The sequence below is a fragment of the Ammodytes marinus genome, assembly GCF_949987685.1.
Source record: "Ammodytes marinus genome assembly, chromosome: 19".
Lineage (NCBI taxonomy): Eukaryota > Metazoa > Chordata > Actinopteri > Uranoscopiformes > Ammodytidae > Ammodytes > Ammodytes marinus.
The window spans coordinates 11,880,969-11,908,073 of record NC_137223.1 but is presented as its reverse complement, the minus strand read 5'-3'; the positions used below and the strand labels follow the sequence as shown (position 1 = coordinate 11,908,073).

Here is a 27,105-nt window from a genome sequence, read left to right as displayed (position 1 = left end):
GGTGTTTTTTTCAAATGTTTAAGCATCCATTGGTTTCCATTCATTCCTGCACAGTATTAACATCTTAAAATGCTGTTACATGATATGTTAATGGTTTCTACTTTGTAACCACATTACGATGGATTAAGTCTAGCAAGTTTTAAGGCTCATAGATTTTCACATTGTACAGAAATTAATGGAAGCCTATGGATGGCATGGCTGCATCAGGTATGCAAAATCTGTGATATAAAGTATATTTGATGCACTCAAACATCCAAAACTACCGAACCACTGCCCCCCTGAGGCTCAAACCATAAATGATTATTGTTTATTGACTAATTCAACAACAGATGCACAAAGATATATTTGTTGCATTGACTTTGACTTCATGTGAGTTCTAGTTCCACAATTTAAAAGAACGACTATGATATTGTTACTGCTGCAATATGTTCACTCTATGGGACGGGCGTCTTTGTGGCAATATAGATTCAATCAATCAAATCATCATATAGTAGGGGAGAACGGGGTAAAGTGAGACACTTTTTACATTTGCTCCCCTCTAAGCGAGCTAAAATGATTTATCAGTAAAATATACACATTTCCCATTAATTCAGGATGTTTCCTAGCAATGGAAATTATCAGAATGTATTCAGGACGAAGGGCAGTGAAAATATGATTGTTTAAAAAAAAGTTGTCTTTTGTCTCACTTTACCCAAGCTTAAGGGTAAACTGAGACAGACCAGTGAAATCAAGGGGGTAAACTGATCCACTTACTTTTTCCACTCTGAAACTACCATAACAACGTATGTTGTAACAGTTAGAATCCTGACAGCTAGCTCGAAAACCACATATTCCAGAACTAATGCCGGACTAGTAACAGAATCATGGGGTTTGGTAAATTAAGCAATTTTTTTTTCTTAACACTTAAAAGTAACTCTGATCAAATACAACATATAATTCATAATGTTTTAATTAACATTCGAATGACAGATGGAACCAGTTAGATTAAAACACAGTCTGGGGGTCAGAACACAGGACCCTTAGAGCCAGCTAGTGTCTGGGGGTCTGAGCAAAGGACAATCAGAACCAGCTAGAACAGCTTGGGACTCAGAACACAGGACTAGACCCACCTGTCATTTTCAATTTTTTGAGTCTTTGATTAATATTTTTCTGCATTTGTTTTATTGGGATCATTCATTGACTAAACACACATTACTTAGAGTTGATTGATGTTAAAGGTCACTCTACTGTCCCCCACATACATACCTGCCAAACCATGCCCTTGCTGACACCCTTACAACCATTCAAACCCCACCTCCGGCACGCGTTGTCTTTTGTCTTATTCAAACTAGTCTCCCTGCTACCTTAAATATAATGGATTCATTAAAAGAGGGCACATACATTGTCTCACTTTACCCCACAGCATTTGTCTCACTTTACCCCACCGCCACAATTTGAGAAAAAATTACCCCTCTTAGCAATTCAGGCTAATCTTCAGTTATCATCATCACATGATTTCATATGTTGGTAGTTCATCAACATGTTTGATAGAAGTTTTTCTACCTGAATACATTTTTACATGCAAAACAATATTTTAGTGAAAAAAAAACATGCTTACAACAGCACAATGAAGTCGTCTAATGGCCAAGGGGAAATGGGAGGGGCTTTAAAACATTATGCCCACAGGAGCAAAAATGTGTCCCATCCTAGCTACAGGGGGTGTCTCACATTACCCGATGTCTCACATTACCTCATTCTCCCCTATAGTAAAAAAGGAGCCCCTTGTAGGTGGATTATTGTATTCAGCTGGTTAAGATGTCTTTTCCCAGCATGCTTTGAGCAGGTAAGATGTTCCAGGAGATCAGAGGCAGCTGCACCATCTGTGACGATGACTCATCTTTTCCAGAGCAAGTAAATCCTCGACTATCTTGCAGCAGACACTCTGCATATCTTCAAACCTTTTTCCAACCAACAGTCACGTGGTGTTTACGGCTTAATGATGTTAGTATAGTATCCGGCTATAAGATATCGCAGTTTAATTTGGTCTGTCAACAAACAAGCAACACAATGCATTTGGTAATACAATGAGTAATCCCTGTACTGTCAAGTAAATGAACACCCGCCAACATATTGACTGTAGGCTACATACGTCAGTGCTTCTAACTCGCTTCAGTGCATAGCGGGACAAATAACTTGTGCATAATAATATCCTCCTTTTAAAGCAGTATACCCTGAATATTCACTTTTGGGTCCAGTAAAAAGCTGAAAGGACACATACTAAAGACATGAATCATGAGAACCGTGGGTGTTTGGCAGGACATCTCGTAATTTCTCCCCATAAATATGAAAATTAAATGTCAGTGACGGAGCTGGATCTGCTCCCCGGAGAAATCTGTTCTAATTTGTTCTGCCAGACCTTCCTGCCTCTCCCAGCCTCACTGCCAACGTTTTTATTGTGGCTGATTGGACCGACCCTTTGCCTTTGTACAACTTGCCAGTATTTTACACCCACATTATAAGCTGTCATTCATTTTCTGTTGCAGCAGTAGTCTTCAGTGTGTTAAAACATTATACTGTCGGGGCGCCCTTAGCTCAGTTGGTAGGGCGCCCCCCCCCCCCCCGGCCGGGCCCAGCAGCAGACCCGGGTTCGATTCCCGCCCGCGGTCGCTCTCTGCATGTCACTCCCCTCTCTGCCCCATTTCACCTCTGTCTCTCTGCACTATCAATAAAGCATAAAAATGCCAAAAAATATCTTAAAAAATAAATAAATAAAAATATATATATATATATATATATATATATTATACTGTCACTGGACCTACACACTGATCTACATTGTTATTAGTTAATTAATGTTACATTTTAGACACACAATAAGATAGTAAACAAAATTGAGGGGGGAGCCACAACTTAATCCCTTTTGTTTATTCGCCTCCAAAGCAAATGCTTGTGCCGCCGGCAGGCTCTAGCAGAGATCTTTACGATAACAGGCACGGGTGTCATAAAAACATTGATGCTTTTGTCCAAAGGGGGCACTAATATGAACAAAAACTAAAAGTTCCCCGTAATCACTTTAAAGCTATTGATGTCATGTGAGAAGTGTGGATATGCTATTATACCCACAGCTGATACAATCGCATTTTTGGAGCATTAATGACCTGGAACATAGTATTCTTGCCATTTATTGTGGTAAGACCTTGTATATAAAGTGACTGAGACAGGAAGTGACACTATGATTTATTTTCCATATTGTGAATTGGGAAGGCTGCAGACAACTTCTAATTAGCTGTTGGATTCCACAGTTTCTCAGTCACAAATAAAACTACAAAGAAAAATTCCCGACACAGTTCTTTTACAACAATATAAGAACAAAGGCTTTTTTTTCACAGCCAGACTAATGTATTAAAAGCGAGGCAAGGCAAGGCAATACTCTGGGATTTCAATGCATCTTATAACACAAGAATTATCTTGACTTTATATGGAATTTAGAAAAAATAAACAGTTGAAACAAAGTGCTTGTCTCTCCTGTGCATCTTTAAGTGTTTCTGGATGGAAGTTCTGCACCACCTGGTGTTGAGAGAGGAGACTTCATTCTGTGCAACTGCTTGAACAACAGTGATGTCATTGTGAGTGATTCATATAACATGCAGAAAAGTATTTGTTTGCCTTAAATCGGTTTCTAGCATAATGTCATGATGCCACAGTGTACATATTAAGCAGTCAGTCAGTACTTTATGTATCCAGTAAGCGCAGAGCAGAAGCTGAGTCACGGACCAGATGGAGATCTGTGATTAGTGGAAACCTGGCGAAACCATAAATGACTTCAACAGACACTGAGTTAAATCCAGCACCAACAGAAAAAAATTGCATATTTTTCTAATGGAAAATGTAATTTTTAGTCTTTAAAGGGTGTTTTAAACATGTAAAAATTTATTTATGCGTTATGTACTTTGGTGTATTCATGTTGAAGCACAAGCACGTTTATATTATTTAAATGTAGGCTATTTGTTTTTATATTAGGTTGATATTGTACTTTTCCTGTAATAATGACTACTCACTTTTACTGGATTATTCATAGTTTTATGTACAGGAACCATTTCTTTATTTTGTTGATATTCCTGCACACATGCTTGCTTGACATACAGTATCTGAATTCAAGAGGGCAGCAGGGCACAATCAGTGGTGGACATGTTGGTTGGATTACAGTGAAATATGTGACATTCATTTCACTATGATAGGGAAAGGTTCAGTCAGATCGATTGCATGATGAAAAAGATTTTCAACCATCTTTACACACATCTGCATATTTATTATGAGCATGTAACACTGATGCAGCACACTTTTTGTTTAGTAATCGATCATCTTTTTAATATGCATCACAGTAAAAACACCTTAAATACTGATTACTAATAACATGCATTGGATCGCTGACTTTTTGTTATTCTTTTTGGTTGTTCCGTAGGAGATGTTCAGCCTGCAAAACAACAAAATTAATTAAATAAATAAATAATGACAGGCATAAAAATATCACCTGCAGTGTCATTTCACTCTTAATTAACACAAAACACTTATGTTAATTTTATAAGCTCTTCTGTGTAAATACCAAAAAGTCCACAGGATCCTCTGGTTTGATCTTGCAGCATTCTGACATGGCCTCAGTCAGTGAAGGCATCAGATACTTCATCAGGTAGTTCCTCAGAGGGAGAGAGTGAGCCTCCAGCAGCTGGTGCTCCTGTCTTGTCACCTCCGACAGATTCTTCTGCTGATGATTTTATAAAGTAAGGGAATACAATGTTAATATTTACCATCCATGAGGTAAGGTCAGGTAAGGTAAGGTAAGGTCAGGTAAGGTCAGGACAAATTGAAACCTGCTCAAACATGATAAAAAAAAGTACTCAATGTTCCACCAATCAGAAAGTAAACTATGGAGAGAAATAAATTAAAAAAAAGTACTGGACAATAATAAAAAATCATAAAAGAATAACCTCTGCATATAGGTATAAAACCAAATAAATATTGCTTAAAAATAATAAATAACATTGTTTATCTGCAAAAATCACTAAATTTTGTTTAGCTCAGTGATAGCAGCAGGAACAACACTAGTTCTGTTCGGGGGGAAAGAAGCGAACATTCCCTGCTATCCATTGTGTTTCTGTTCCTGCTTTTATATGAAACAATTTTTCAAAAAAACTGTTAGGCCTTTTGTGAATGTGTAATAAAAAATGTCTTACCCAGTCCTCATACTGAGCAGTCATCTTGGCCAGCTCTGCTTCATTCCTGCGTTTCTTCTCTGCAGCCACTTTCTGCTTCCTCTCTTCTTCTCTCTTAATGTCCTCCTCCTCCTGATTCTCTGCACTCAGCCCGAAGTTCTTGGGAACCCCCACTATCTCAATGATCCTCTTCATAACCTCTGTGTTCTCTGGATCATCTGAAGACACATCTGGAGAACATACAGTACATACTGTAACGGAACAGAACAATCCTTAAAGTTGGCAACAACAAGTATCTACTGAGCATCATGTTGGTGGATTTGTGTTGAAAGATGTATGGGAAAAACAAAAATGTGAGCAAAATGTCTTGATTAACATGCCAGTTGCTGTAAAGAAAACATCACAGTCTACAGTACACGTCCATCCTCTTCATTTAAGGAACATTTGATTTAACACTTTATTCCAAAGAGTTGAATGACAAAACAATTACACTCGCATGTTTGAGTGGTAACACTGTAGGGAGAGCCAGCAGCTGGTTAGCTTAGCTTAGCACAGGGGTGTCCAAACTTTTTTCACTGAGGGCCACATACAGAAAAATCTACGAATGGCCGGGCCACTTTGCAAAAATAACACATTTATCAGGACATGTAGCTGGCTGCTCTGATGCTTAGTTTGATTGTTCGTAAATTGTAATCCTTCTTCACGGCAACACTTTCCTTGCAAATCAAACAGACACACTTCCCCTCAGAGCCGGCCCAAGCCTTCATGGGTCCCTAAGCAGAATTTGCCCCTCTCCAATGTTAGGGCTGACCAAATCATTCACTATTGTTAAATGCAATTCAGACACCCAGTGTTTTCTGCTATTGCCTCCAATGTCCAGCTGGTTGAAAATAGTAGCCAGCCGAGATCCCGACCCTCCTAGGGGGTCCGGGGGTATGCCCCCCTGGGAGATTTTTTTAACTTTTTAAAGTGAAATACATGAATCTGGTGAACTTTGAGAGGAAAATTAAGAGGCTAAATCTGAAAAATTGTGTATGAAAAAATAATTTGGAGACACTGTGTCAGATGATTTAGAAGCTATGGAAGAAGGACACATGGATTTTCCACAAAAAAATATAATAAAAAAATTAATAAAAAATAAATAAAAGGGCCATATTACATTATATTTTTAAAATCGTCCGTGGGCCGCAGTTGGCCCGAGGGCCGTAGTTTGGACACCCCTGGCTTAGCATAACGACTGTAAACAGGAGGAGATAGCTAGCCTGGCTACTGCAGGTCTTTATGTAGACGGAAAAGATGGGAAGAGAGAAGGGGAAGAGAGGACCTTTCTTCCCCTTCTCTCTCCCCATCCTTTCTGTCGGTCTCTCAGCTTCTCCCACAATCCAATAAAGGTTGAAATTGCTCAAAATAAAATTATATTTGACTGGTCCTGGCCAGGAAACAGTCTGGCCTATAAACCCACGTTGTCCAATTGTAACCAAAAGAGCTTCAGTGTGTTTATCGTTGAGCTTTGGAGCTCCTCACTGTACAGACATGAGAGCGATTACAATCTTCTGATAGCATATTAACTAAAATGTTAGAGTATATTCCTTTAAACAGAATGGAAGCAACCTTTTACTAAGAATGTTATCTTCATTTCAAGAAGTGAACTAAACTAAATCACAATGTTCATAGTTGCATGACATAAAATGTAACACAAAGCACTGTTTAACACAGACCTGCATCAAATTAAACTCTCACCACCTCTACAATTTGATGTTATACTGAAAATGTTTCAAATATTCTGTTTGTGGCTTGCAATTTACCAATCTTCAGTACATTTTTGTTGTGTTTCTTGTTTGTGGTCTGAATGAATCCTGTTGCTTCCTAATAAAAACCTTATTTGCTTTTTTAAAGGAACAGTACCGATATGTTCAGGGTGAATCTCCAGCTCATCAAAGTAGTCCAGCAGACATTCCTCTGTGGCATTGAGGAGTCTGTATGTCGACAGTCGAGGGAGAAATTTCTCCTGTGTGTAGCGCATTGCCTCTGCCACGTTCTGTGGAAGACCCTGCACTCGCTCAGTCAGAAACTCATCTGTAGCATTCAGCGCAATCACATGCTCTGAAAACACACAAGGATAATTAGACAGTGCTTTAGCCAGTTTTGTTTTAGTTAGGATTAATTCTGGGTCTATGGTTATGTCACATATTACCCTTATTATTAGAACTAGTGCCTGCTATGCTGTAAGACTCAAATGACCTGTGTGATTAGTGTTAAATTAAAGTAAAAGGTAAGTCAACAACCTGGAGTGATCTTCTTGTTGTACAAGGGTGTTTTGGACATCCCATCCATGTCTTCTTCTGAATGATGAAAACACCACATCCACATTAGTTGTATGAATTTTAACTAAGAACCGTATACGGTAATAATTAAAGTAATGGATGAACTTTACCCGAGAAAATCAGCTTTGCTTGCTCATACGTTTTGAGGAAGCCGTCGAGAAGAAATCCTTGGTTCTGACATGACCTTGAATGCAGCTTCTCTTTCATTATGTCAAAAAGTAGATAGTCAGCCAGTCGACCTAATGGACCATCAGAGACGTAAGGGAGGAACTAAATTACTCTCTATGTCATAACAACTTATTTACAACCGTTAAAATATATACAAAGGTATGGGTAAAATTATTCTTAAAAAATTAGTACAATTCTTTCCCGCGCCAAAAAAGGAGAACAGTTCTACAGTTTTCAATTAAAGTTTTAAGCTTTCTAAAGACAGCTGTTGTCAAACATCCAAACGACAACTTTTACAACTATATCATTCCTACTGTTTAGCTGTCTAAGCCTGAGAAGGTGATAATAACTCATTTATGGATATGGTTCCTTAACTAACCCGCACTCGCTTCCATGCTTTTCGTTATATTTTCCATTTGTTTCCGTGCCCAAGATGCTTCCTCGTCACTCACAAGTTCAGTGTCAGTTCCATTTGCTATTTCCGTCTGTAGAAATGGAAAAATAAACCATGAAAAGTTAACAATATCTACAGTTATATCTATATGACAACTCTCAAACAAAAATGTCCACAAGAGTTGGAAAGAGTTGAAATTGGATGACCACGGTAAAAGGACAAAAGGTTAATTTGTTTCTTTGATTTCACTGACCAGTTTTACGATCTTTTCCGCGATGACCTCGTTGACCTTGATGTGGTGTATTTGGTAATGACTGCACACCTTCTCTGCGATGGTGGTTTTACCAACAGCTGGAGGTCCAAAAAAGCTGATTCTGATTGGCTAAGGAAATAAATAGGAGGAAAAAGAATTCATGGCAGCTTTTTTCTTGTATCAAAATGGCTTTTAAGCCCAACATATGGTATTAAGGGGTTTGTATCATTGTGGGTGTCTTTTCTGACGTATGCGGGAATACTGTATTTCAGGGTCTAAAAAATTCTCTATAAATGAACTTAGATATTTCCTGCTATCTGTATTTATTGGGAACAAACCAATGGAAATTCTTCAATATTCTTAAAATTTAAATTGTGTTTTGAAAGACTCGAAAATATTTGGAGGACTTTCGCACTTACAAGTAGCTGCCTGGTGACTTTGTATTCTTCCACGATCCTCTCCATGTTTTCCATGATCCCGCCTTCAGACGTCCAGCTGATATTGAAGGAGTCCTTTATGATAATACCGTCTAGGCGAAGGTTGATACTTAGAAACTCCAATTCCTCTAGCTGACGTGAAAGAAAAGTACAACAAGCGTTACTTAATATTGCATTAAATATTTACTAGTAGAATAAGCAGAAGCTGCATGTCAGATGGTTAACATGTTCAAGCGGCAACACATAATTCTACATTTACAACTGATAATAATAGTATTATCTATTATTTTTATATTGTACTAAAGCTTGTTTGTGTATTAAAATGTCAAAGTCTCTAGGTTAGATTCTCACAGAACAGGGAGAAATATAGAAAATACATTATAACATATTGAGCATTAAGACTAGATTCAGATTTATTTAAATATGAAGAAAAAATCCACACTGTACCTTAAAAGCATTCATGTTGATGGCTTCCTGTTCAGGTAGTTTGTTCACTCCACCTGGTCCAAGTGTGTCGCTTATCATCTTAAAGGTGAGGAGTCAAAGAATAAAATAAATTAAATTATTGCATTATTTACATTAGATGTTCAATGCAGTGATAGGAAACTAATGGTTAGAGAGGGGGGGTGACGTGTTGCTTTAACGTATTGTATTTTATGTTAGTATACCTTTACAATATCCTCTAAAGTGTTCTTGGAGTCATCGACAGCGAGTATGCACTTTGACTTTGGCTTGATTTCAATGATGTTTTGGATTACTCTGAAACAAGAAAAGACAACCTCAGCCCTTCAGTAATTATCTCAAAAAACTAATTAAAGAATATAGCTTATTGTTCGTAAATGTGCAGTAAATTAAAATCACCTTGCAAGGTCGGTAATGTGAATCATAGGGATGTAATTTGTTCCCTCTCCAAACAGAGGAACTTTTGGAAGTTGCATTGACCAAGACTCCTGTTAGAAGATACAAAAACAGGTCAGACAACTGTGTAATAGTGTAGTATATACACAGCATACTATCTGTATACTATACAGAGTTACTATCACATTAATATCTACCTTGAAAAAGTAGTGAAAGAGGCTCTCTCCCTTTCCGTACTGCAGGCCAGAAGATAGAACATAGCCATTGAGTTTGGACTTTTTCTGTGAAATTGGAAAATCAATCCTTAAGGTTTACACAAAGTCTACGTCCTTTGTTGAATTCTTCATCCCAGTCATGTACAGGTACTTACACCTTTAGGCAGTTTCAGAACAATTTTCTCCAGGTTATAGTGCTCTCTGAAACTTGGATGCGGCCTCCTCCTTCTGAACTCCTCCTCTGCTAGCACGGCATCTATTTCATTCTGAAGAGACAAGTTATAATTATGTTGGTTGGGTTTTATTTGCAGTAGTGTATACATTGACTCCTTGCCCTAAAGTCTCACCGGGTTCTGTGACTTGGTCATGGCCCAGGTCATCACGGTCGAGATTAAGATGAACATTTTCCGAGACTTCATGTTGTCCATCTCAGCAACAAGTTCTGGTTTTGTAAAACACGGAAAAACGGACAAGGCCGATGAGTGAATAAGCAATAGGTTTACATTAGTAGGTTATTGTGGATAGAGGCAATTAATGAATGTATACTTAAGCAAGTCCAGTTACCTGTGATTGCCCATGTTGCTTCCTCAACCTGGTGTTGTGTAGCAACGTCTGAGATGTTGTACACTACTACGTCGCACTCCAACAGGCGCTCAAGAAGCTCATCTTGAGCTGGTGACTACCAAAAGAGATTAAATACCCAATTACACATGGCACGTCTATTTGCATTGTATTGTATTGCATAATATTAGAATACTATTATTAGGCATTAAGCATTAACTTGTGCATTTCCATGTTTTTTGTGTGCCAACATCTTGTCAAGTAACTATTCATTAAAGCTGTCCATTGTAGGCTAGTTGAGTTATAGTAAAGTCACATTAGGCCACAAATGTATACTTCAGTAAAGCTCTAAAGTAATTGCATTATGTAAGGTATATTAAGTCATAGCCTGTAAGAAATGTTCACCGCATTTCTGTAAGCAAACTAAAGAATGTTGATGGCTGACTCACCACGTACTGTTCAAGTATAAAGCTTTGTTTCTCATCTTTGCAGGATTTGGACACAGTTCCAACTATGTCGAAAGCAGGTGGGCCTTGGTCGGAGGGCGAGTCCTCTGCTTCAGCTTCCTCCGAGCTCTCTCCGACTACACGTGTCGATAAGAACTGTTAAGCAGGTCAGAAAACAAATAATTGTAAACTATAGCGATTGGAATGACGAGCCATTTTGACATTGACAATATAACAGTAGCCTAGCTTTATTTATGTTGCCTACCTTAGCGATGTGTTTGGAGGAATACCTGTCCACTTCGTTGATAAAAATACGTTTGCGAATAGTTTGTTTCTTTTTGTCCTCCATTTTTAATAGGCGAGGATTTGCAGTTTGGGTTTTTGTAGTTATGACTAACTTCACCGCTCAAATAAGTGCGTTACATTTCAAGGTAAAACTAGTATACATTTCTGAGATAAGCTGACGCGTTCCATATCGTAAATGTTGCTATGGACTCATTCCGGTTGCTAGGTCTCAGCCAATGAAATGGTTCGTTTAGAATACGGATGGAACGTCACGCATTACATCCGGTTATTTCCCTGTGTCATGAATAATAAACGTGCATGCAGTAGGCCCATGAGTAGGCCTACTATGCAGTACAGTCATATTTTCTGGATGTGTTATGGATGAATAGTATGGCTTAAATGGGGTTCCAAAGCCTGTTATCATGATAACATTTGAACGTTTTTTATGCAGTTGTCTTAAAACTAGTCAAAAAATAGTCATGTCGAGTCCAAACATAGGCTATTTTTAAAGCCTTTCTCTTCAGCTAATGATGACAATGGAACCAACTGTAGCCTACCTATTTCAATGCGTGCACCTGACTTTGTGGAAAGGTTAACTGTATTTTTACTGTTTTGTGTAGGACTGTGTAGGCTACTAGTAGGTCTACATCACAATTGGAATGGTGCTTCGATGTGTAGGCTAATTAAGTTAACAGTCGGATACAGTAGCCTGTACATTACACTTTGGTAATGTAACATAATATACTGTATTTTATTTCAAAAGTGGGCTGTTGCAGTATATTGTTATGTCTTATGATTATTTATTTAACTATATTATTGTAGGCCTCCATGTGATACATTTTAGATCCCCTTTTAGCGTCATTTTAGTTCCCTCACGTTGTTCTTGGTCCTGAGTGAACTCAAAAGAGAGAAGGTTAATGTTTCTGTTTATGATATTATTATTATTATTGTATAATACAGTCAAGTAAATATAATGACATAGCATAGGTATATATCATTAGATGTGACTGCTCTGTGTTATATCTATTGACCTTAGACTGCTATTTTCTTTTAATATATTTTTTTGGCATTTGTATGCTTTATTGATAGTGTAGACAGAGTTGAAATGGGGCAGAGAGGGGAGTGACATGCAGAGTACGACCGCAGGCTGGAATCGAACCCCGGTCCGCTGCTCTCCGAGGCCCATGGGGGGGACGCCCTACCAACTGAGCTAAGGGCGCCCCCAGACTGCTATTTTCTTAACATGGAGTCACTTATTCCTATAATGCTTCTGTAATCCTTGTGATGGGCCAATTTAGCACCCTCCATGCAGCTCCCTATTTAACTCCTGTCTGTCTGCACACACATACATAAACATACACACACAAACAACACACACACCTGTGGGCCTGTAGATCCCCGTCACTGCGCAGGACAATGGAGCGCTGACATGGAAACTTTCAAAGCACCCCATATATTTATAGAGCTGGCATTATCTGAGTAACTGCTGGCAGAGCTTGGTGGTGTCTGCTCTACACAGGTCTCAGCACTCAGTTAAACACACCCTGTCATACATTCAAAGCACGGTGATACTGACGGGAGCTGCTACATGGATGATTGGCAGTTTATGGCCATGTATAGCAAACCTCTAAATTTATATTGACCAGTTTCTGTTGTTGTTTTTTTGTTTTTAGTGCTAGATTTCATGAAATATCGTCATCAATGTACAGGAGATATCAAATTTCGACCCAGAAATTGTAGAAGCCCAGAGTATTTTTGATGTCATTTAGATACAATGTTTTGATTACTGTACAAAGTTTTTTGACCAGGCAGTAACAAGTTTATTTTTTAGCAGTAAAATCTCCTTCTCAATGCCTTTCTTAGTGATCACCCAAATATATTATGGAGCTTTATAGAGAGTTATGACTTTTTCAGATGTCCGGCCCAGAACTTTACTATTTTGGTTCCCTCTCACTGCTCTCATATCATTGTTTTTGGCCGAGAACAGGCAGAGAAAATGTTTTTTTTTACCTGCTCGGCAACATAATTGAGCACCTAGCAGATAACGGGACAGATATTTCACTTAATGTTAGGTAGAAACCAAACGGGGGCTAAAAGATGGCTCAAAACACGACCTAATATAAATACGTTACTCCCTCTTAATGTGTAATCAAGCAATTGCATATAAATAAAATGGTTAAGTCAATTTGTATCTAAAACTTGTGCCCACAAATGTCAAAAAATAACATTTTAAAAACTGTGGAATATCATAAGTTGTATTGGTCTCAAAAGCAGTTTCTGTCATGACTTTTACGTAGAAAGTCGTGGAATAGCCATACAACTTGTTTTCTACTACCATATCTACTTTCTCGACCTCATGTGTGTAATGATTTACAGCAACAAAATAGCTGCTGATGTTATTGTTGTGATTAGCATGTCAACAGGAGAGCTGTTTGTCAAGACGTCAGCTGTTTACTTCAGACATGTGGCACATTTGGAGGCAGCTGCTGCTAGTGCCAAGGGCAGAACTGTGTGGTCTTCATTGTCACTGACTGACTGAGTCTGAAATGAACACCTCTGCAGTGACAATTGTTTCATCGTCAAGTGTTATGGCAGTGTTCACAACATGGCAAATCAGACTACTGGTATCAGACAATTATCCATCTGAATGTAAAAACGTATAAAAACTACATAAAAAAACTGAATTACTTATATACTGTATATGTATTATACATAAGCTGAAATACTGCTGTCAGTGAAAAGTAATTAAATAAATAGTGTATATCCGTCTATCCAAAAGTTTTCCACCTATGTGAGAGTACAGTAACTTGACTGAAGGAAACACCTTGATTTTAATACTTATTTCTAAAAAGAAATGCAAAAAGATGGATTCAAGGGTCATTTTAAGCAACAGATATGCAACATACTCTATACAGTAAAAAACTATTTTTGCAGAAATATATTTTTATCATTGTATTGTTAATGTTAAACGTAAACAAACCACTGTCTGAGAAAGATTGTTAAAGAGCAATTGTTGCTAACAGCTGCTGATGTCTGTGCATGTGTGTGTGTGTGTGTGTGTGTGTGTGTGTGTGTGTGTGTGGTGGAGGGGGGATTGAACAGAGGGGGCAGCTGTCCAGACAGACAAACTTTGTGCTTCCTACATGCCCTTATAAGGACGAATGTCCCTCAAAACCACGACCCATTTAAGACCAATCCGCTTTATCATGACACAGACCTAGTAATAAAGATAGGGCTCTGCCAAAAAGTGCTTCGTTGACGTGAAGGGAGCTGTTGACAAAACACAGCATCGGTTTCATCCAAAAACCAATGCAATGTCTCTGCTTCCTGCTTCTTTTGCTCAACAATGTGCAGCACTTGGCCCTTTACTGAACATGTTTTAATTGGTTCAATTTAACTATTTATTTGGTTGGTTTTGAATATTATCAACTCATTCAGAAATATTCATTCGAGCTATTAATTACAGTAAGCAGGTGAATTTGTGTTTGTATTAATTATTTTCTATGGTGTTTGTTTGATTCAATAGGGAATGAAGAAAGTTGAACATGACTGATTACTTATGCAGTGAATTTGAGATGTGGCCTACACAAACTTTTGCCAACAATTACTGACTGCATTAACTATAAATTATGATCTACTACTTAAAATAATACTGACAGCAGCCAAGTATAGACAACTTATTTTTCTGTTGATCTTTGCTGATAATACCTTTGTACTCAAATACATTTTTGAATGCAGGACTTCTACTTGTATTAAATGAGTGTTTGGGTGGTATCGCTGCTTGTACTACCTTAGCCTTAACGCTTCCTTCACCCCCAACTGATGTTTCAGACCATCAGAGGGCAAAAGACTCAGTGTGTTCCCTCTCTATCTCTACTGCTGCTGCTGTAAAAAAGTATAAATATAGAAGCTCTCCTGTGGCTAAAATAATATCACATAGAGTTCAGATATGACCACACATTATCCATTTGCAGTACATCCAACTTCAACAACAAGAATGTCACATGCCTTCATTTATTATAGAAAAACATACTTTTCTCTCCAGTGAATTTCTCTTTCATTGGTCTGATCTTCAAATGTCAGGTTACCCTCTGCGTTGTTTTCTGTTTTCTACTATAATGTCTTCAAAATAATGTTTCATATTGTCACCGTCTTCAAAAAATACAGATTTCCAATTGTCTGAGCCCATTGTATAGCTCAAACTATGAGTTGATTAAATTTAATCGATCAACTAAATTGATAATGGAGAGTCATCATTTTTTAAGAAAAATTGCCGACTCTAGTTCCAGCTTCTTGATTGCAAGTATTTGCTGCTTTTCTTCAGCTTATAGGAAAGTAAATTGAATTGAATATTTGATCATTGTACACTGTACAAGCTGGGTTTTACATACCTTTACTAATAAGACACAAACTGCTCTGCAAAGAAAAGTTACCCAAAGCTTTCCTCCTTTTACGGAGATACATAAAGTGAAAGCCACTGAGGTCTCTGTGATGTCAAATCTTGGAATAGATTTAGATAAAGCAGGTTAGTAGCGTCTGAGGTACATTACAGCACACAGGCTACAAATGTAATATTTCAAAGTGTTGGCGCATGGGTGGGTATTTACATTCCTGCTGCACTCACACTGTGTCCTGATAGGGGCTCCTGCATATGGACGTAGTGGGAGGTGACGAATAAGGAGCATGAGCTCTTGGCGACATGCAGCCACTGGCACCTGTTACACTCCATTTCCCTAAAAGGAGACTCAGGAGCCTATCAGAGCTCAGAACAGGCTGGCTGGTCATCATCGCTCCCTAGCACAGGCCCGTCTCGGGGCTGCTGTCGTCTGCTGGGGGGTCTGAAGGTCTCCTCTCAGCTGTCTGGCATGTATGTTTTTGCCCCCTAACCCCCCTCCTCCCTCCTTCCTCCTCACACGCCTCCACACTCTGGCAAACTGTCACAGGGAGCTCCCCTTAGCCTTAACCAGGCAGCTCAGACCAAGATATCAGAATACCATTGTACCCTCCGATCACTCACATCCCCCGACGGTGCCCCTGTTTGAGCATTAGTCATATTAACACATCTGCAGGGACCTGAGAGGGGCAGCTCCACAAGTATGCCAGGGGTGAAAGATGCTGCCATTGTGTGAGGCAGGAATTTGAATCTCATCAAGATGATAATAATGTATATCTGTAGGTCTGTTAAGTGTCATACTCTCTCTGTCACATTTAAGTTATATGGAATACATTGATTTAAATACCACTGGCCGTACAACAGCTTGCAGCTCCAAAGACACTAAAATGGTGCAAATGCACGCTTCCACCAACAATTTGGTCTTCCGCAATGTAAACGATTGTGATGACATTTCTCAGTTTTGACACTCATTTTGTCATGTAACAATGGCCAGCCAAATGCAGTATGGATGTGCATAAGATTGCTTTTTTGAAGGAATTCTTAAGTAACCAACACAAATAATCTGAAAAATATTTAAGAGAAAACATTCTCATATGCAAAACCTAGAGATTTTTCTCAAATGTAAATTTTTGCAGTGTTATATATGTTATGTATATGTATGGTTATGTATGGTGTTTTAAGCTCCTTGGTCAGACTGACATTCATATACCACTGCAAATGAATTCCATCCCAACATTATTCAATCCGTTACCCATCCAAAGCAAAAATTCCTCATGATGAAACTACACTTCTTTCCACTGCCTTTCTTTCATCTCTTCGGTCTCTTGGTGGTATCCCACCCTTACACAGGATCCACTTTACTGAACCATTTAGCTAAGCAGCAGCAGCACTTAATTTGGGCTTGTGTGAACTCCTGAGCCCGCCCACCGGGAGCCCCCCTCAGGCCTCAGGACGCAGGGACGTATTTAAGGAAGCCCTCGCACCCTCGCCCCTTTGTCCCAGTGGAAACTCCAGTCTTGTGGTTACAACTTGGTGAGTCCCTTCTTTCTGCAGTCTTTTTCTTGCATTTCAGCTGTATATCGGCTTTTGGAACTATATGAGATCAGGGAGGATGAGTGGACCCTGCTGCTGCTGCTGTGTTTAGGACATGTTCCTGCCGCAACATGGATTTATTTCTGACAGTTTGAAGGGATCAGAAGTGATAATGTGTTGTTTGGGGGGATGGATGAGAGGTGAAAATGAGAGAGAGAGAGAGAGAGAGAGAGAGAGAGAGAGAGAGAGAGAGAGAGAGAGAGAGAGAGAGAGAGAGAGAGAGAGAGAGAGAGGGATGAGGGATGAGGAAGAAAGTCAACTTTTTAACTATTTGGGTCCAAAACTGGATAGGTCATCCATATTTATTAACATTGACCCACACACTGTAGTAGACAATACTTTAAAGGGTTTAGGATGCTGGGATGGGATGCTTGTGCATTTTGCAGTTTAATTATGTTTTAGAGCTGACATTCATATAACACTGGAAGTATCTGAAGTAGTGGCAGTATGGCATTAAGATATTCTGACTTTAAGATTCTTGTTCTACTTTCACTCTGGTCACAGAGAAACTGACAGATACCTGCAATGAATGAAGTCGATTTGCAAACAATTGTAGAAGATTGAACGATATGTCAGTCTTGTGGGACAACCTCAGAGGAAGGTATTTCAAGGTAGACATACTGGATACATGTTCGATTTTCTAGTAGTTGCCTCATAGTTAGCTTATTCAGAGTTTTGACATAGCTGTCAAAAACTATCATTCCAATGATGCCTTTGTTGTAATAACATTTCACAGCTATTTGAATTGACCTTACGGGTTTTGAATGACTGGGGGAAGCCTGTATAGAGGTGAAGATGCTGAACACCTGTGATGCAGTCTGTGGCCAGAGAGAGAGAGAGAGAGAGAGAGAGAGAGAGAGAGAGAGAGAGAGAGAGAGAGAGAGAGAGAGAGAGATCATAGCAAATGGTCTGGCTCCAAACAGAGGAGCCCACTATGTGACGACAGCTGAGGAGAAACCCAGGCCTGTACACTGCCAATTGTCAAAAGACACACCGCCTCAGCTGTTGACTGGTTCTGGAGGAGATTGGAGGGTAGGGTTGGGGGGGTAACAAGGGATCCCAGGGCTGAAAATAGACCTGTGAGAGTGTGTGTGCTAGCAGAGGGTCGAGCCATGTCCCGTTTTGGCTTTTCAGGCAGCTGTGACACTCAGAGAGGAGATTAGAGCACTCAAGAGGTGATTTCATTCTAAACATGCCGCCACATTGTTTCCCAGAACCTTTCACTTAAACTTAAGATGGTTCTTTCACACAGTTAAGCCAGTAGGTTAAATAGGGTCGGCTCATTTAACCAGAGCAGATAATGTGAACAGATCTATTTGTCTGTCTTGTATTGTTTTGATTTCTTTGATTTTGCTGTAGGCCTAATATTTTTGATTACTTTGATTGTTTTGCATTGTTTTTCTTTTATACATATTTATTTTTTGATTGTGTTGTATTCAAAAATCCAAATGTTTTTTTTGGGTGTGGTTTTCTATGTCAGTTTCTGCCTCACCCACATATGCACTTTCTATGTTTTATCACCATGTGTTTTTAGATTGTTTGAATGTGAAATAAAACTAAACTACACTGTGTCAAAATGTCCCAATACGGACAAAATAAAACATTCCTGTGTCTATCACAAACTCATATACTTGTGTTTCCATCCTCTGTCCCATATAGAAAGGCCAGCCCAGTAAAGACCAAACATGTGTGACGACGATGAGACCACCGCCCTTGTGTGCGACAACGGCTCCGGCCTGGTCAAGGCTGGGTTTGCCGGTGATGACGCTCCCCGTGCCGTCTTCCCGTCCATCGTTGGACGCCCCCGTCACCAGGTATAGGACCACTGCTACTGAGAATGTCCTGAGTTTTTTTTCCCGGAAAGATTCAATCCTTGTGGATTTATGACTTGACTCTGGGATTCTGAGATGCGTTTTGTGCTTTGTTTCTCAGGGTGTGATGGTGGGTATGGGTCAGAAGGACAGCTACGTGGGAGACGAGGCCCAGAGCAAGAGGGGTATCCTGACTCTCAAGTACCCCATCGAGCATGGCATCATCACCAACTGGGACGACATGGAGAAGGTGAGGGTTTAGGGGGACTGGGGGACGTTCAGAACTATCTTTATTTATTTATTTATTTTTAGATTCATGATCGGAGGCTAATTCTGAGTCGTTATGCATCTGCTATATGAAAGGGATTCCCTGACCTGTTCCCGTTCCACAGATCTGGCACCACACCTTCTACAACGAGCTGCGTGTGGCCCCCGAGGAGCACCCCACACTGCTGACTGAGGCCCCCCTCAACCCCAAAGCCAACAGGGAGAAGATGACCCAGATCATGTTTGAGACCTTCAATGTCCCCGCCATGTACGTGGCCATCCAGGCTGTGCTGTCCCTGTATGCCTCCGGTCGTACCACCGGTGAGTCTCTAGCAAAGGACTTCAAAACTCTCTGCAACATTGTAGTCTGATGAATACATATAAAATATATACTTTTATGTGCTGTCTACTGACACAATGCTGTTTTTTCCTGTGGACAGGCATTGTGCTTGACTCCGGTGATGGTGTGACCCACAACGTTCCCATCTATGAGGGTTACGCTCTGCCCCACGCCATCATGCGTCTGGATCTGGCCGGTCGCGACCTGACTGACTACCTAATGAAGATCCTGACTGAGCGTGGCTACTCCTTCGTTACCACCGGTAAGACAGGCCCCAACCACTGCAAAGTAACAGAAGATCACAATGCAGTACTGTATTTCCATGTAGATAGAGATTGGATTCATTTTGTTGTCATTACAGTACAATGTAACAAAAGAAGTTGGGTCTAATTGCAAACAGCAGTTACATATAATTCAGCAATTTTTTAAATAGCAATTATAAACATATCAGTAGGCTAAGTGCAATTGGTGCAATTAGTTTATCATGTGTTTGTTATCTTATTTTCATAATAATATTATTTTTTAGTAGTATTATTCTTTTTTTATCAATTAATGCAGCTTAATTGTAGCCTGGCTCCGCCCGCCTATACCTACTTCCACTCAATTTTCATTTCACTTCTGTACAAATGAAATGAAGTACGATGGTCTGGTTGGACCAGGCTAGCTTAATTGTGGTTTAGGGATGTAAATTTAGATGTATTTGGACAATTTATTTTATTGGGATTTAAACATTTTCTTACCTTTATGGGATAATTTTTGCTTGTGTAGTCACAGACACATGACTGTAGGCCTACAACTGGGATGTTTGTTATCTTACTGGGTTGTGATTAAAAAACATTAACCAAATGGAAAGAAATGGACAAAAAAAGTGCAATAACTGTAGGCTACTAATTGTAAGCCTACTTGTAAATGTAGTTTCCACCATTGATTTTGATAGACTAATAATACATACATGTACAACGTAGAACACTGGAAAAGGTAATAATGTCAGCAAGATTATTATACATGTAGACGTTGATATAGGCTAGTTGTCATGTGAGCCTGGTCAACTAACTTAAACTAACTGGGACATTTTCCTCGTGCCAGCTGAGCGTGAGATCGTGCGTGACATCAAGGAGAAGCTTTGCTACGTCGCCCTGGACTTCGAGAACGAGATGGCCACCGCCGCCTCCTCCTCCTCCCTGGAGAAGAGCTACGAGCTCCCCGACGGACAGGTTATTACCATCGGCAACGAGCGTTTCCGCTGCCCCGAGACCCTGTTCCAGCCCTCATTCATCGGTGAGTTAACTTATATGACAGCTGAGCCGACACTCCTCACATCCAGCAAGTCAATGTGAATGGGATGTTTTCATTGTATCATGTGAGTTTACTCCTACACCTATAGGCCTTTCACACCGCCGCAAAATCGGAGCTAGTTCTGGGCTTGTTCGGAGTTAGAGCCAGTGTTTTGGTTTCACACCGCCAGAGAGCCTGCTCCGGGCCGTAAAAACCGGGGGAACTCATACCCCAGGATTGAGCAGGGTTTGATAAGAACTGCTTGCGCGAACGGTTGGGGGAGGGATTATCCTGACCAACCAGAGCAACTCAAACCTCATGCCCGCCATATTTAAAAACACCGCTACTACGAGACGTAAACATAACATAATTACCGAACGTAGCGATCAAATTGACCGGCGAGAATACGCTGTATGGGTCCTGTTTGCTTAAGAAAGCAAAGCGAGAGCCAACAAGTGTAAAAATAAGACGTATTCGCCGCTGTTGTTGTGCTTAAAGCTAGCGGTAGCTTTAGCGTTAGCCACAAGAGCAGCGGCGTCGGGTGACGTACACACACGTTTACAGTGACGTCATGACGTTGCTCTCTTGCCGGCTCCATGGCTGTCTCCGGTCGATGTGAAACCAACCGGTTCATAACTGGGATAAGGCTGTAACCAGTTTTGAACTGACCCCAACACCAGCCTGGAACTGACTCTTGGTTCATTTTGGTGTGAAAGGCCTACTAGTGGACAAAATAGTTTTTAACTTTTCGAATTAAAACTCAGAAAACTCAGAAACTTTTTTTTAACAAACATTTAAATTAATCACCACAAAACATTTTGCCTACATGTTGATTAAAACAAAACACAAGCTTTAAAAAAAACAATGTACAAAATTAAAAAATTCTCATGTGGGCGGTGAAAGATGACATTTTGAGAAATGATTAATGATAACATAATAAAATGCAGTTGAATTAATACAAAACATATATCTTCATAAGTTACGTTGTGATTGTAGACGAATACAGTAGCCTACATTAATAAACACTAGTGAACACATTTCCTTGTAGGCTACTAACTTAGAAATACAAAGTGCTTTAACCAGTGAAATTTGTTATAGATGTGTTTAACATATGCATCTAATGACCATTAGCTTAGTATATTGTGTTTTTGAAAGGTGCTATAAAAACAATTATGTATGTTATTATTAATTTAATTATTTTCCGTATTAGCACACATTTGCTTTCAGCTGAATGAACACTCACCTGTCTCCTCTCACCTGCCCAGGTATGGAGTCTGCTGGTATCCATGAGACTGCGTACAACAGCATCATGAAGTGCGACATTGATATCCGTAAGGACCTTTACGCCAACAACGTGCTGTCCGGTGGTACCACCATGTACCCTGGTATTGCTGACCGTATGCAGAAGGAAATCACTGCCCTGGCCCCCAGCACCATGAAGATCAAGGTGAGGTCCCTAACTGGTTAAAAGTCACATAGTATGCTCATTTTCAGGTTCAAAATTGTAATTTGGGTAGTAGTTTTCATGTCGAGTGTTCTCACAGTGCCATTGCTGAATCTCCTCTTTTAAGCCTCTGTCTGAAATGCTTTATTTATGAGTTGGATTGTTAATGGGGGACGTGGCTTATCCCCTTATGACAGCATAAGGGGAGAAAAGTCTGACTGGGGTTTTGTTGATAAAAAGTTCTCATAGTAACCTGTACCTCTCTTCCTCAGATCATTGCTCCCCCTGAGAGGAAATACTCTGTCTGGATTGGTGGCTCCATCCTGGCCTCCCTGTCCACCTTCCAGCAGATGTGGATCAGCAAGCAGGAGTACGATGAGGCAGGCCCCTCCATCGTCCACAGGAAGTGCTTCTAAATCCTCAACCCCGCACCAAAGAAAAAGAAAAACCCCACACCAGCTGCACCAGCATACCTTCCATATATATATTTCTACTGTTCCTTTTGCTGTATATACATGTACCGTTTTAATAAAAATAGTTGCGTTTAACAGTAACAGTGTTGGAGTGTTTGAGTCTTAATCCCGGTCTTAATCCATGAACATACAATAAATTGTCTTTATACCTTTTTGATTCAGCATAGGACAACCCCAATTCCGAAAATATTTGATAATTTGTTAATCCTTTTTCACATACAATGAAGTTGAAAGCAATACAAAGGCAATATATTTTATGTTTACCCTATTTAATTTCTTTTTGTAAACATATGCTTATTCTGAATTTGATGCCAGCAACGCATTTAAAAAACAGTTGGGACAGGGGCATTAAAAGATTGGAAAGCTGTAGAATGTTAAAACAAAATACCCATTTGGAACATTAATCACGTAGACATGTTAACTGGTAACAGGTTATAGTATCATGAATGGATATAAAGGGACATCCCGTAAAGGTTCAGTCTTCACAAGCAATAATGGGGTAAGGCTCACCACTTTGGGAAGAACTGCAGAGATAAACAGTCCAACAATTTAAAAACAACATTCCTACAGTCCATAATGTAATTAAAATATTTTGAGAATCCGGAGAAATCTCTGCACGTAATGGGCAAGGTCCAACATTAAAATGTAATGTCCATGACCTTAGGTGGCACTGCATTAAAAAATGACATGATTTAAAAAAAAAGGATATTACTATGGGCCATGGAACACTTCAGAAAACCATTGGCGGTAAACACAGTTTGTCGCTACATCCACAAATGCAAGACATGACTCTACCATGCAAAGTGAAAGACATACGTATATCATCAACAACATCCAAAAGTGCTGCAGATTTCTCTGGGCCTGGGCTCGTCTGAGATGGACTGATGCAAAGTGGAACAGTGTGTTGTGGTCTGACGAGTCTACATTTCAAATTGTTTTCGTAAATCCTAGATGTTGTGTCCTCCAGGCTCCAAAAGAAAAGGACCGTCCAGATTATTACCAATAAAAAAGTTGAAAAGCCAGCGTTTGAGATGGTATGGAGGTGGGTTAGTGCCCATGGCATGGGTAACTTGCAGATCTATGAAGGCACCATTAATGCTCAAAAGTGCATACAGAATTTGGAGCAACATGCCGCCATCCAGACAACATCTCTTTCTGGGACGTCCCTGATTATTTAAGCAATACCGAGCTACATTCTGCACGTCTTGATACTGCTTGGCTTCGTAGGAACAGAGTGTGGATACTAGACTGGCCTTTCTGCAGTCCTGACCTGTCTCCCATTGAAAAAATGTGGTGCATTGTGAAGCACAAAATCTCACAATGGAGACCCCCGTTGTTAAGCATATTAAGTTGTATTTCAAGCAAGAGTGGGAAATAATTTTGCTTTCAAAATGAATCCTCAGTTCCCAAATGCTTACTCAGCGTTGTTAAAAGAGAATGATGTAACACAGCGGTAAACATGCCCCTGTCCTAACTTTTTTGAAACGTGTTGCAGGCACAACATTTAAAATGTGTGTCTATTCACAAAAATCAGTAAAGTTTATCAGTTTAAAGAAATACATATGTGTTTGTACTGTTTTACTTTGCATACATGTCAAAAAAGTTTGAGGCTTCTCTATTTACCCTGACAAAAATGCGTTGGAAGCCCACAGCAAATTAAATCATACAGTGAATTGTGTGAAAGGAAATCTTGAGAAATCATGATTTTCTCCCAAACTCTTAGTTGTCAATACCGTGGACAGCGATTCAAACGCCACTTTCTGAAATATGGATGGGCTTTAACACAGAGGGGATTTTATATTATTATTACACTGGCATTTCCCACCTCTTTTATACCTTCAAAAAGGGCATTGTCACATCATGATTGGCCTGAGGGAAAATGCACCCAGCTGCTTCCATCTTGGCTCCCTGCTTTGTGATTAGAATCACAGGCCAATTACCTCTGGAGCTATTAAACACGAAAACACGCAACACCAAATAAGACAATACCCAGAAAATGGAAGACAGCCACAATTGTATTACTATAGTTTTCACATAATTTATCAGTTTAAAATGCGGTTTGTCCAATACACATTGCTTCAGTTCTCTAAAACGTGCAGTTTTAATAAGAAAGCAGCTGTTTTCGTCCTTGTGACATTGTATTTTCCTGAAATTAAAGTTATATCTAGTTGAAGACTCATATCTCCCTCCCTGGATTCGGATGTAAAGAAAGCGATGGTAAATAAAGAGGGAGTAGTTGCAGTGTTTTTAGACATTGAAAAGGCTTATGACATGTTGTGGAAGGAGGGGCTAATCATTAAGCTGTATGATGCAGGGGTTAGAGGTCGTATGCTTAACTGGGTACAGGACTTTCTAAAGAACAGGGTCATTCAGGTTCGGGTGGGGGAAGCGATGTCGAAGGGCACGTGCATTGAAAATGGAACACCACAGGGAAGTGTAATAAGTCCAGTTTTATTTAATGTAATGGTGAATGACATTTTTAAAGAGATTGGATCAGGGTTTGGTTTCTCATTGTTTGCGGACGACGGAACAGTGTGGAAAAGAGGCAGGAACATCAAGCACATAACAGAGAAAATACAGGAGGCATTAAATAAAATAATGCAATGGGGAAGCAGGTGGGGATTTAAGATTTCCACGGAAAAAACTAAATATGTTGTATTTGGCAATAAGAAAACTGAGTGTCAAGGTTTGCAAATGTATGGGCAAGCAGTAGAGAGGGTAAAAGAGTTTAAATTATTGGGAGTAGTTTGTGATGAAAGACTGACTTATAAAAAGCATGTAGACAGTATTGTGAGCAAGTGTGTAAAAGTTATAAATGTTATGCGGTCTCTATCAGGAAGTATGTGGGGTGCTGGCCAGGATACACAGATGATGATCTACAGAGCAATGGTCAGATCGAGGATAGATTATGGGTGTTTGTGTTACGGGACGGCAGCAAGAACAATTCTTAAGAGGCTAGATGTAGTGCAGGCAAAGGCTCTGAGAGTCGTCTGTGGGGCCTTCCGTTCGACCCCAATTGCAGCCCTACTTGTGGAAATGGGGGAGACCCCATTGGGTATCAGAAGGTCTAAGCTGGCAATGCAGTATATCTGTAAACTAAGGGGACATCAAGGGGAGAATGTGGGGGAGTTGGCTCTGGAAGGGGCATGGGAGTGGGGAGGAGTAAGAGTGAAAAGGGAATGTTTCATTTTTAGAGTCAATGAGGAAATGGGGAGGATGGAGTTTGGGGAGGAGGGGGTGGCCCCTGTAGTTCACTGGCCAACTATACCACCATGGATGCTACCAGTGCCAGAGATAGATCTGAGTGTGTTAGCCCAAGAAAGAGCTGCAACGGTTGGGGGAATTGTCAAGGAAAGGCTAAGGAACAAATGGGGACAGTACATGCATATATACACAGATGGGGCTCAAGACCCAATAACTGGGAAGTCTGGGTTTGCCTTTTGCATCCCAGATTTGGATGTGGTCAAATATAGGCGACTGTCTGAGGGGGTTTCAGTATACACCACAGAGCTGCTTGCAATAATCTGGGCTATGCAGTGGGTGGAGGAGGTCAGGCCGGGGCCAGTGGTGATATGCTCTGACTCTGCTTCAGTGCTGATGACATTGAGGGAGGGAGGGCTTGGAGCCAGGTCGGACCTCATGGTCGAGCTTCTTACCCTGATGTACAGGATTGAGCAGGCGGGAGAGTCAGTGGGGTTCATGTGGGTCCCAGCTCATGTGGGGATAGAGGGGAATGAGCTAGCTGATGGGGCAGCAAAAAGGGCTTTAAGAAGGGAAGATGTGGACGTAAAAGTGAAGCTGGGGTTAACTGAGTGTAGGTCAATCATCAAAAAGAACATCATGGCTGTGTGGCAGGAGGAGTGGGATAAGGAAAAGAAGGGGAGGCATTACTACAGCTTGCAAAATAAAGTCACAAAGAGCCAGTGTTTTTTGGGAAAGGAAAGGAGGCATACAGTCATGATGACCAGACTGAGGCTGGGGCATTGCGGACTCGCATGGGACTTGCACAAAGTTGGGAAACATGAAGATGGACTTTGTGGAGTGTGTAAAAAACAGCAAACAGTAAAACACATCCTGATGGAATGTACTGGACTCACTCGACAGAGGGAACAGCTGTATGCAGCAGTGGAAAGCCTGGGCACAACTCCGGTTACACTAAGGAGCCTTCTAAGTCCTATTGAGAACCAGCCTGGGACAATAAAAGCTGTCCTGGTGTTCATAATGGCCACTGGATTATCCCTATGGAAATAGGATGGACTGATTGCGGCTGAAATATATATATATGTATATATATGTTTTGTTTGTTTGTTTGTTTATTTCATTAGTCTTTTTTTGTCCTGTGGGTGGCAGCAATGTGCCTCAAAGGCATACAGTCTGCC

General features: G+C 40.1%; 2 protein-coding genes across 2 annotated transcripts; one reads left to right on the top strand and one right to left on the bottom strand.

Moving 5' to 3' along the window:
* Nucleotides 1-4,385: 4,385 nt before the first annotated feature.
* LOC307266279 (adenylate kinase 7-like) lies at nt 4,386-11,194 on the bottom strand (the record flags this gene model as incomplete). Its single annotated transcript, XM_080048256.1, has 18 exons — nt 4,386-4,453; nt 4,583-4,741; nt 5,211-5,419; nt 7,095-7,292; nt 7,475-7,531; nt 7,624-7,752; nt 8,061-8,166; nt 8,329-8,457; nt 8,748-8,897; nt 9,213-9,290; nt 9,434-9,524; nt 9,627-9,715; nt 9,821-9,904; nt 9,994-10,104; nt 10,186-10,280; nt 10,403-10,517; nt 10,849-11,001; nt 11,111-11,194. The coding sequence occupies 18 exons, from the start codon at nt 11,192-11,194 to the stop codon at nt 4,418-4,420; spliced, it is 2,073 nt and encodes a 690-aa protein (XP_079904382.1). The 3' UTR covers nt 4,386-4,417.
* A 5,833-nt stretch (nt 11,195-17,027) lies between these two features.
* Nucleotides 17,028-22,770, top strand: actc1a (actin alpha cardiac muscle 1a). Its single transcript, XM_080048371.1, has 8 exons — nt 17,028-17,056; nt 18,776-18,930; nt 19,049-19,177; nt 19,320-19,515; nt 19,635-19,796; nt 20,621-20,812; nt 22,075-22,256; nt 22,526-22,770. The coding sequence occupies exons 2-8, from the start codon at nt 18,802-18,804 to the stop codon at nt 22,667-22,669; spliced, it is 1,134 nt and encodes a 377-aa protein (XP_079904497.1). The 5' UTR covers nt 17,028-17,056; nt 18,776-18,801; the 3' UTR covers nt 22,670-22,770.
* Nucleotides 22,771-27,105: the final 4,335 nt, after the last annotated feature.

Bases quoted from the DNA above. Each gene is read 5' to 3' on its own strand.
- actc1a (XM_080048371.1), top strand. From the start codon at position 18,802: ATGTGTGACGACGATGAGACCACCGCCCTTGTGTGCGACAACGGCTCC. The intron at 19,178-19,319 runs GTGAGGGTTTAG...CCCGTTCCACAG, and splicing joins ACTGGGACGACATGGAGAAG to ATCTGGCACCACACCTTCTA. The intron at 22,257-22,525 runs GTGAGGTCCCTA...TCTCTTCCTCAG, and splicing joins CCAGCACCATGAAGATCAAG to ATCATTGCTCCCCCTGAGAG.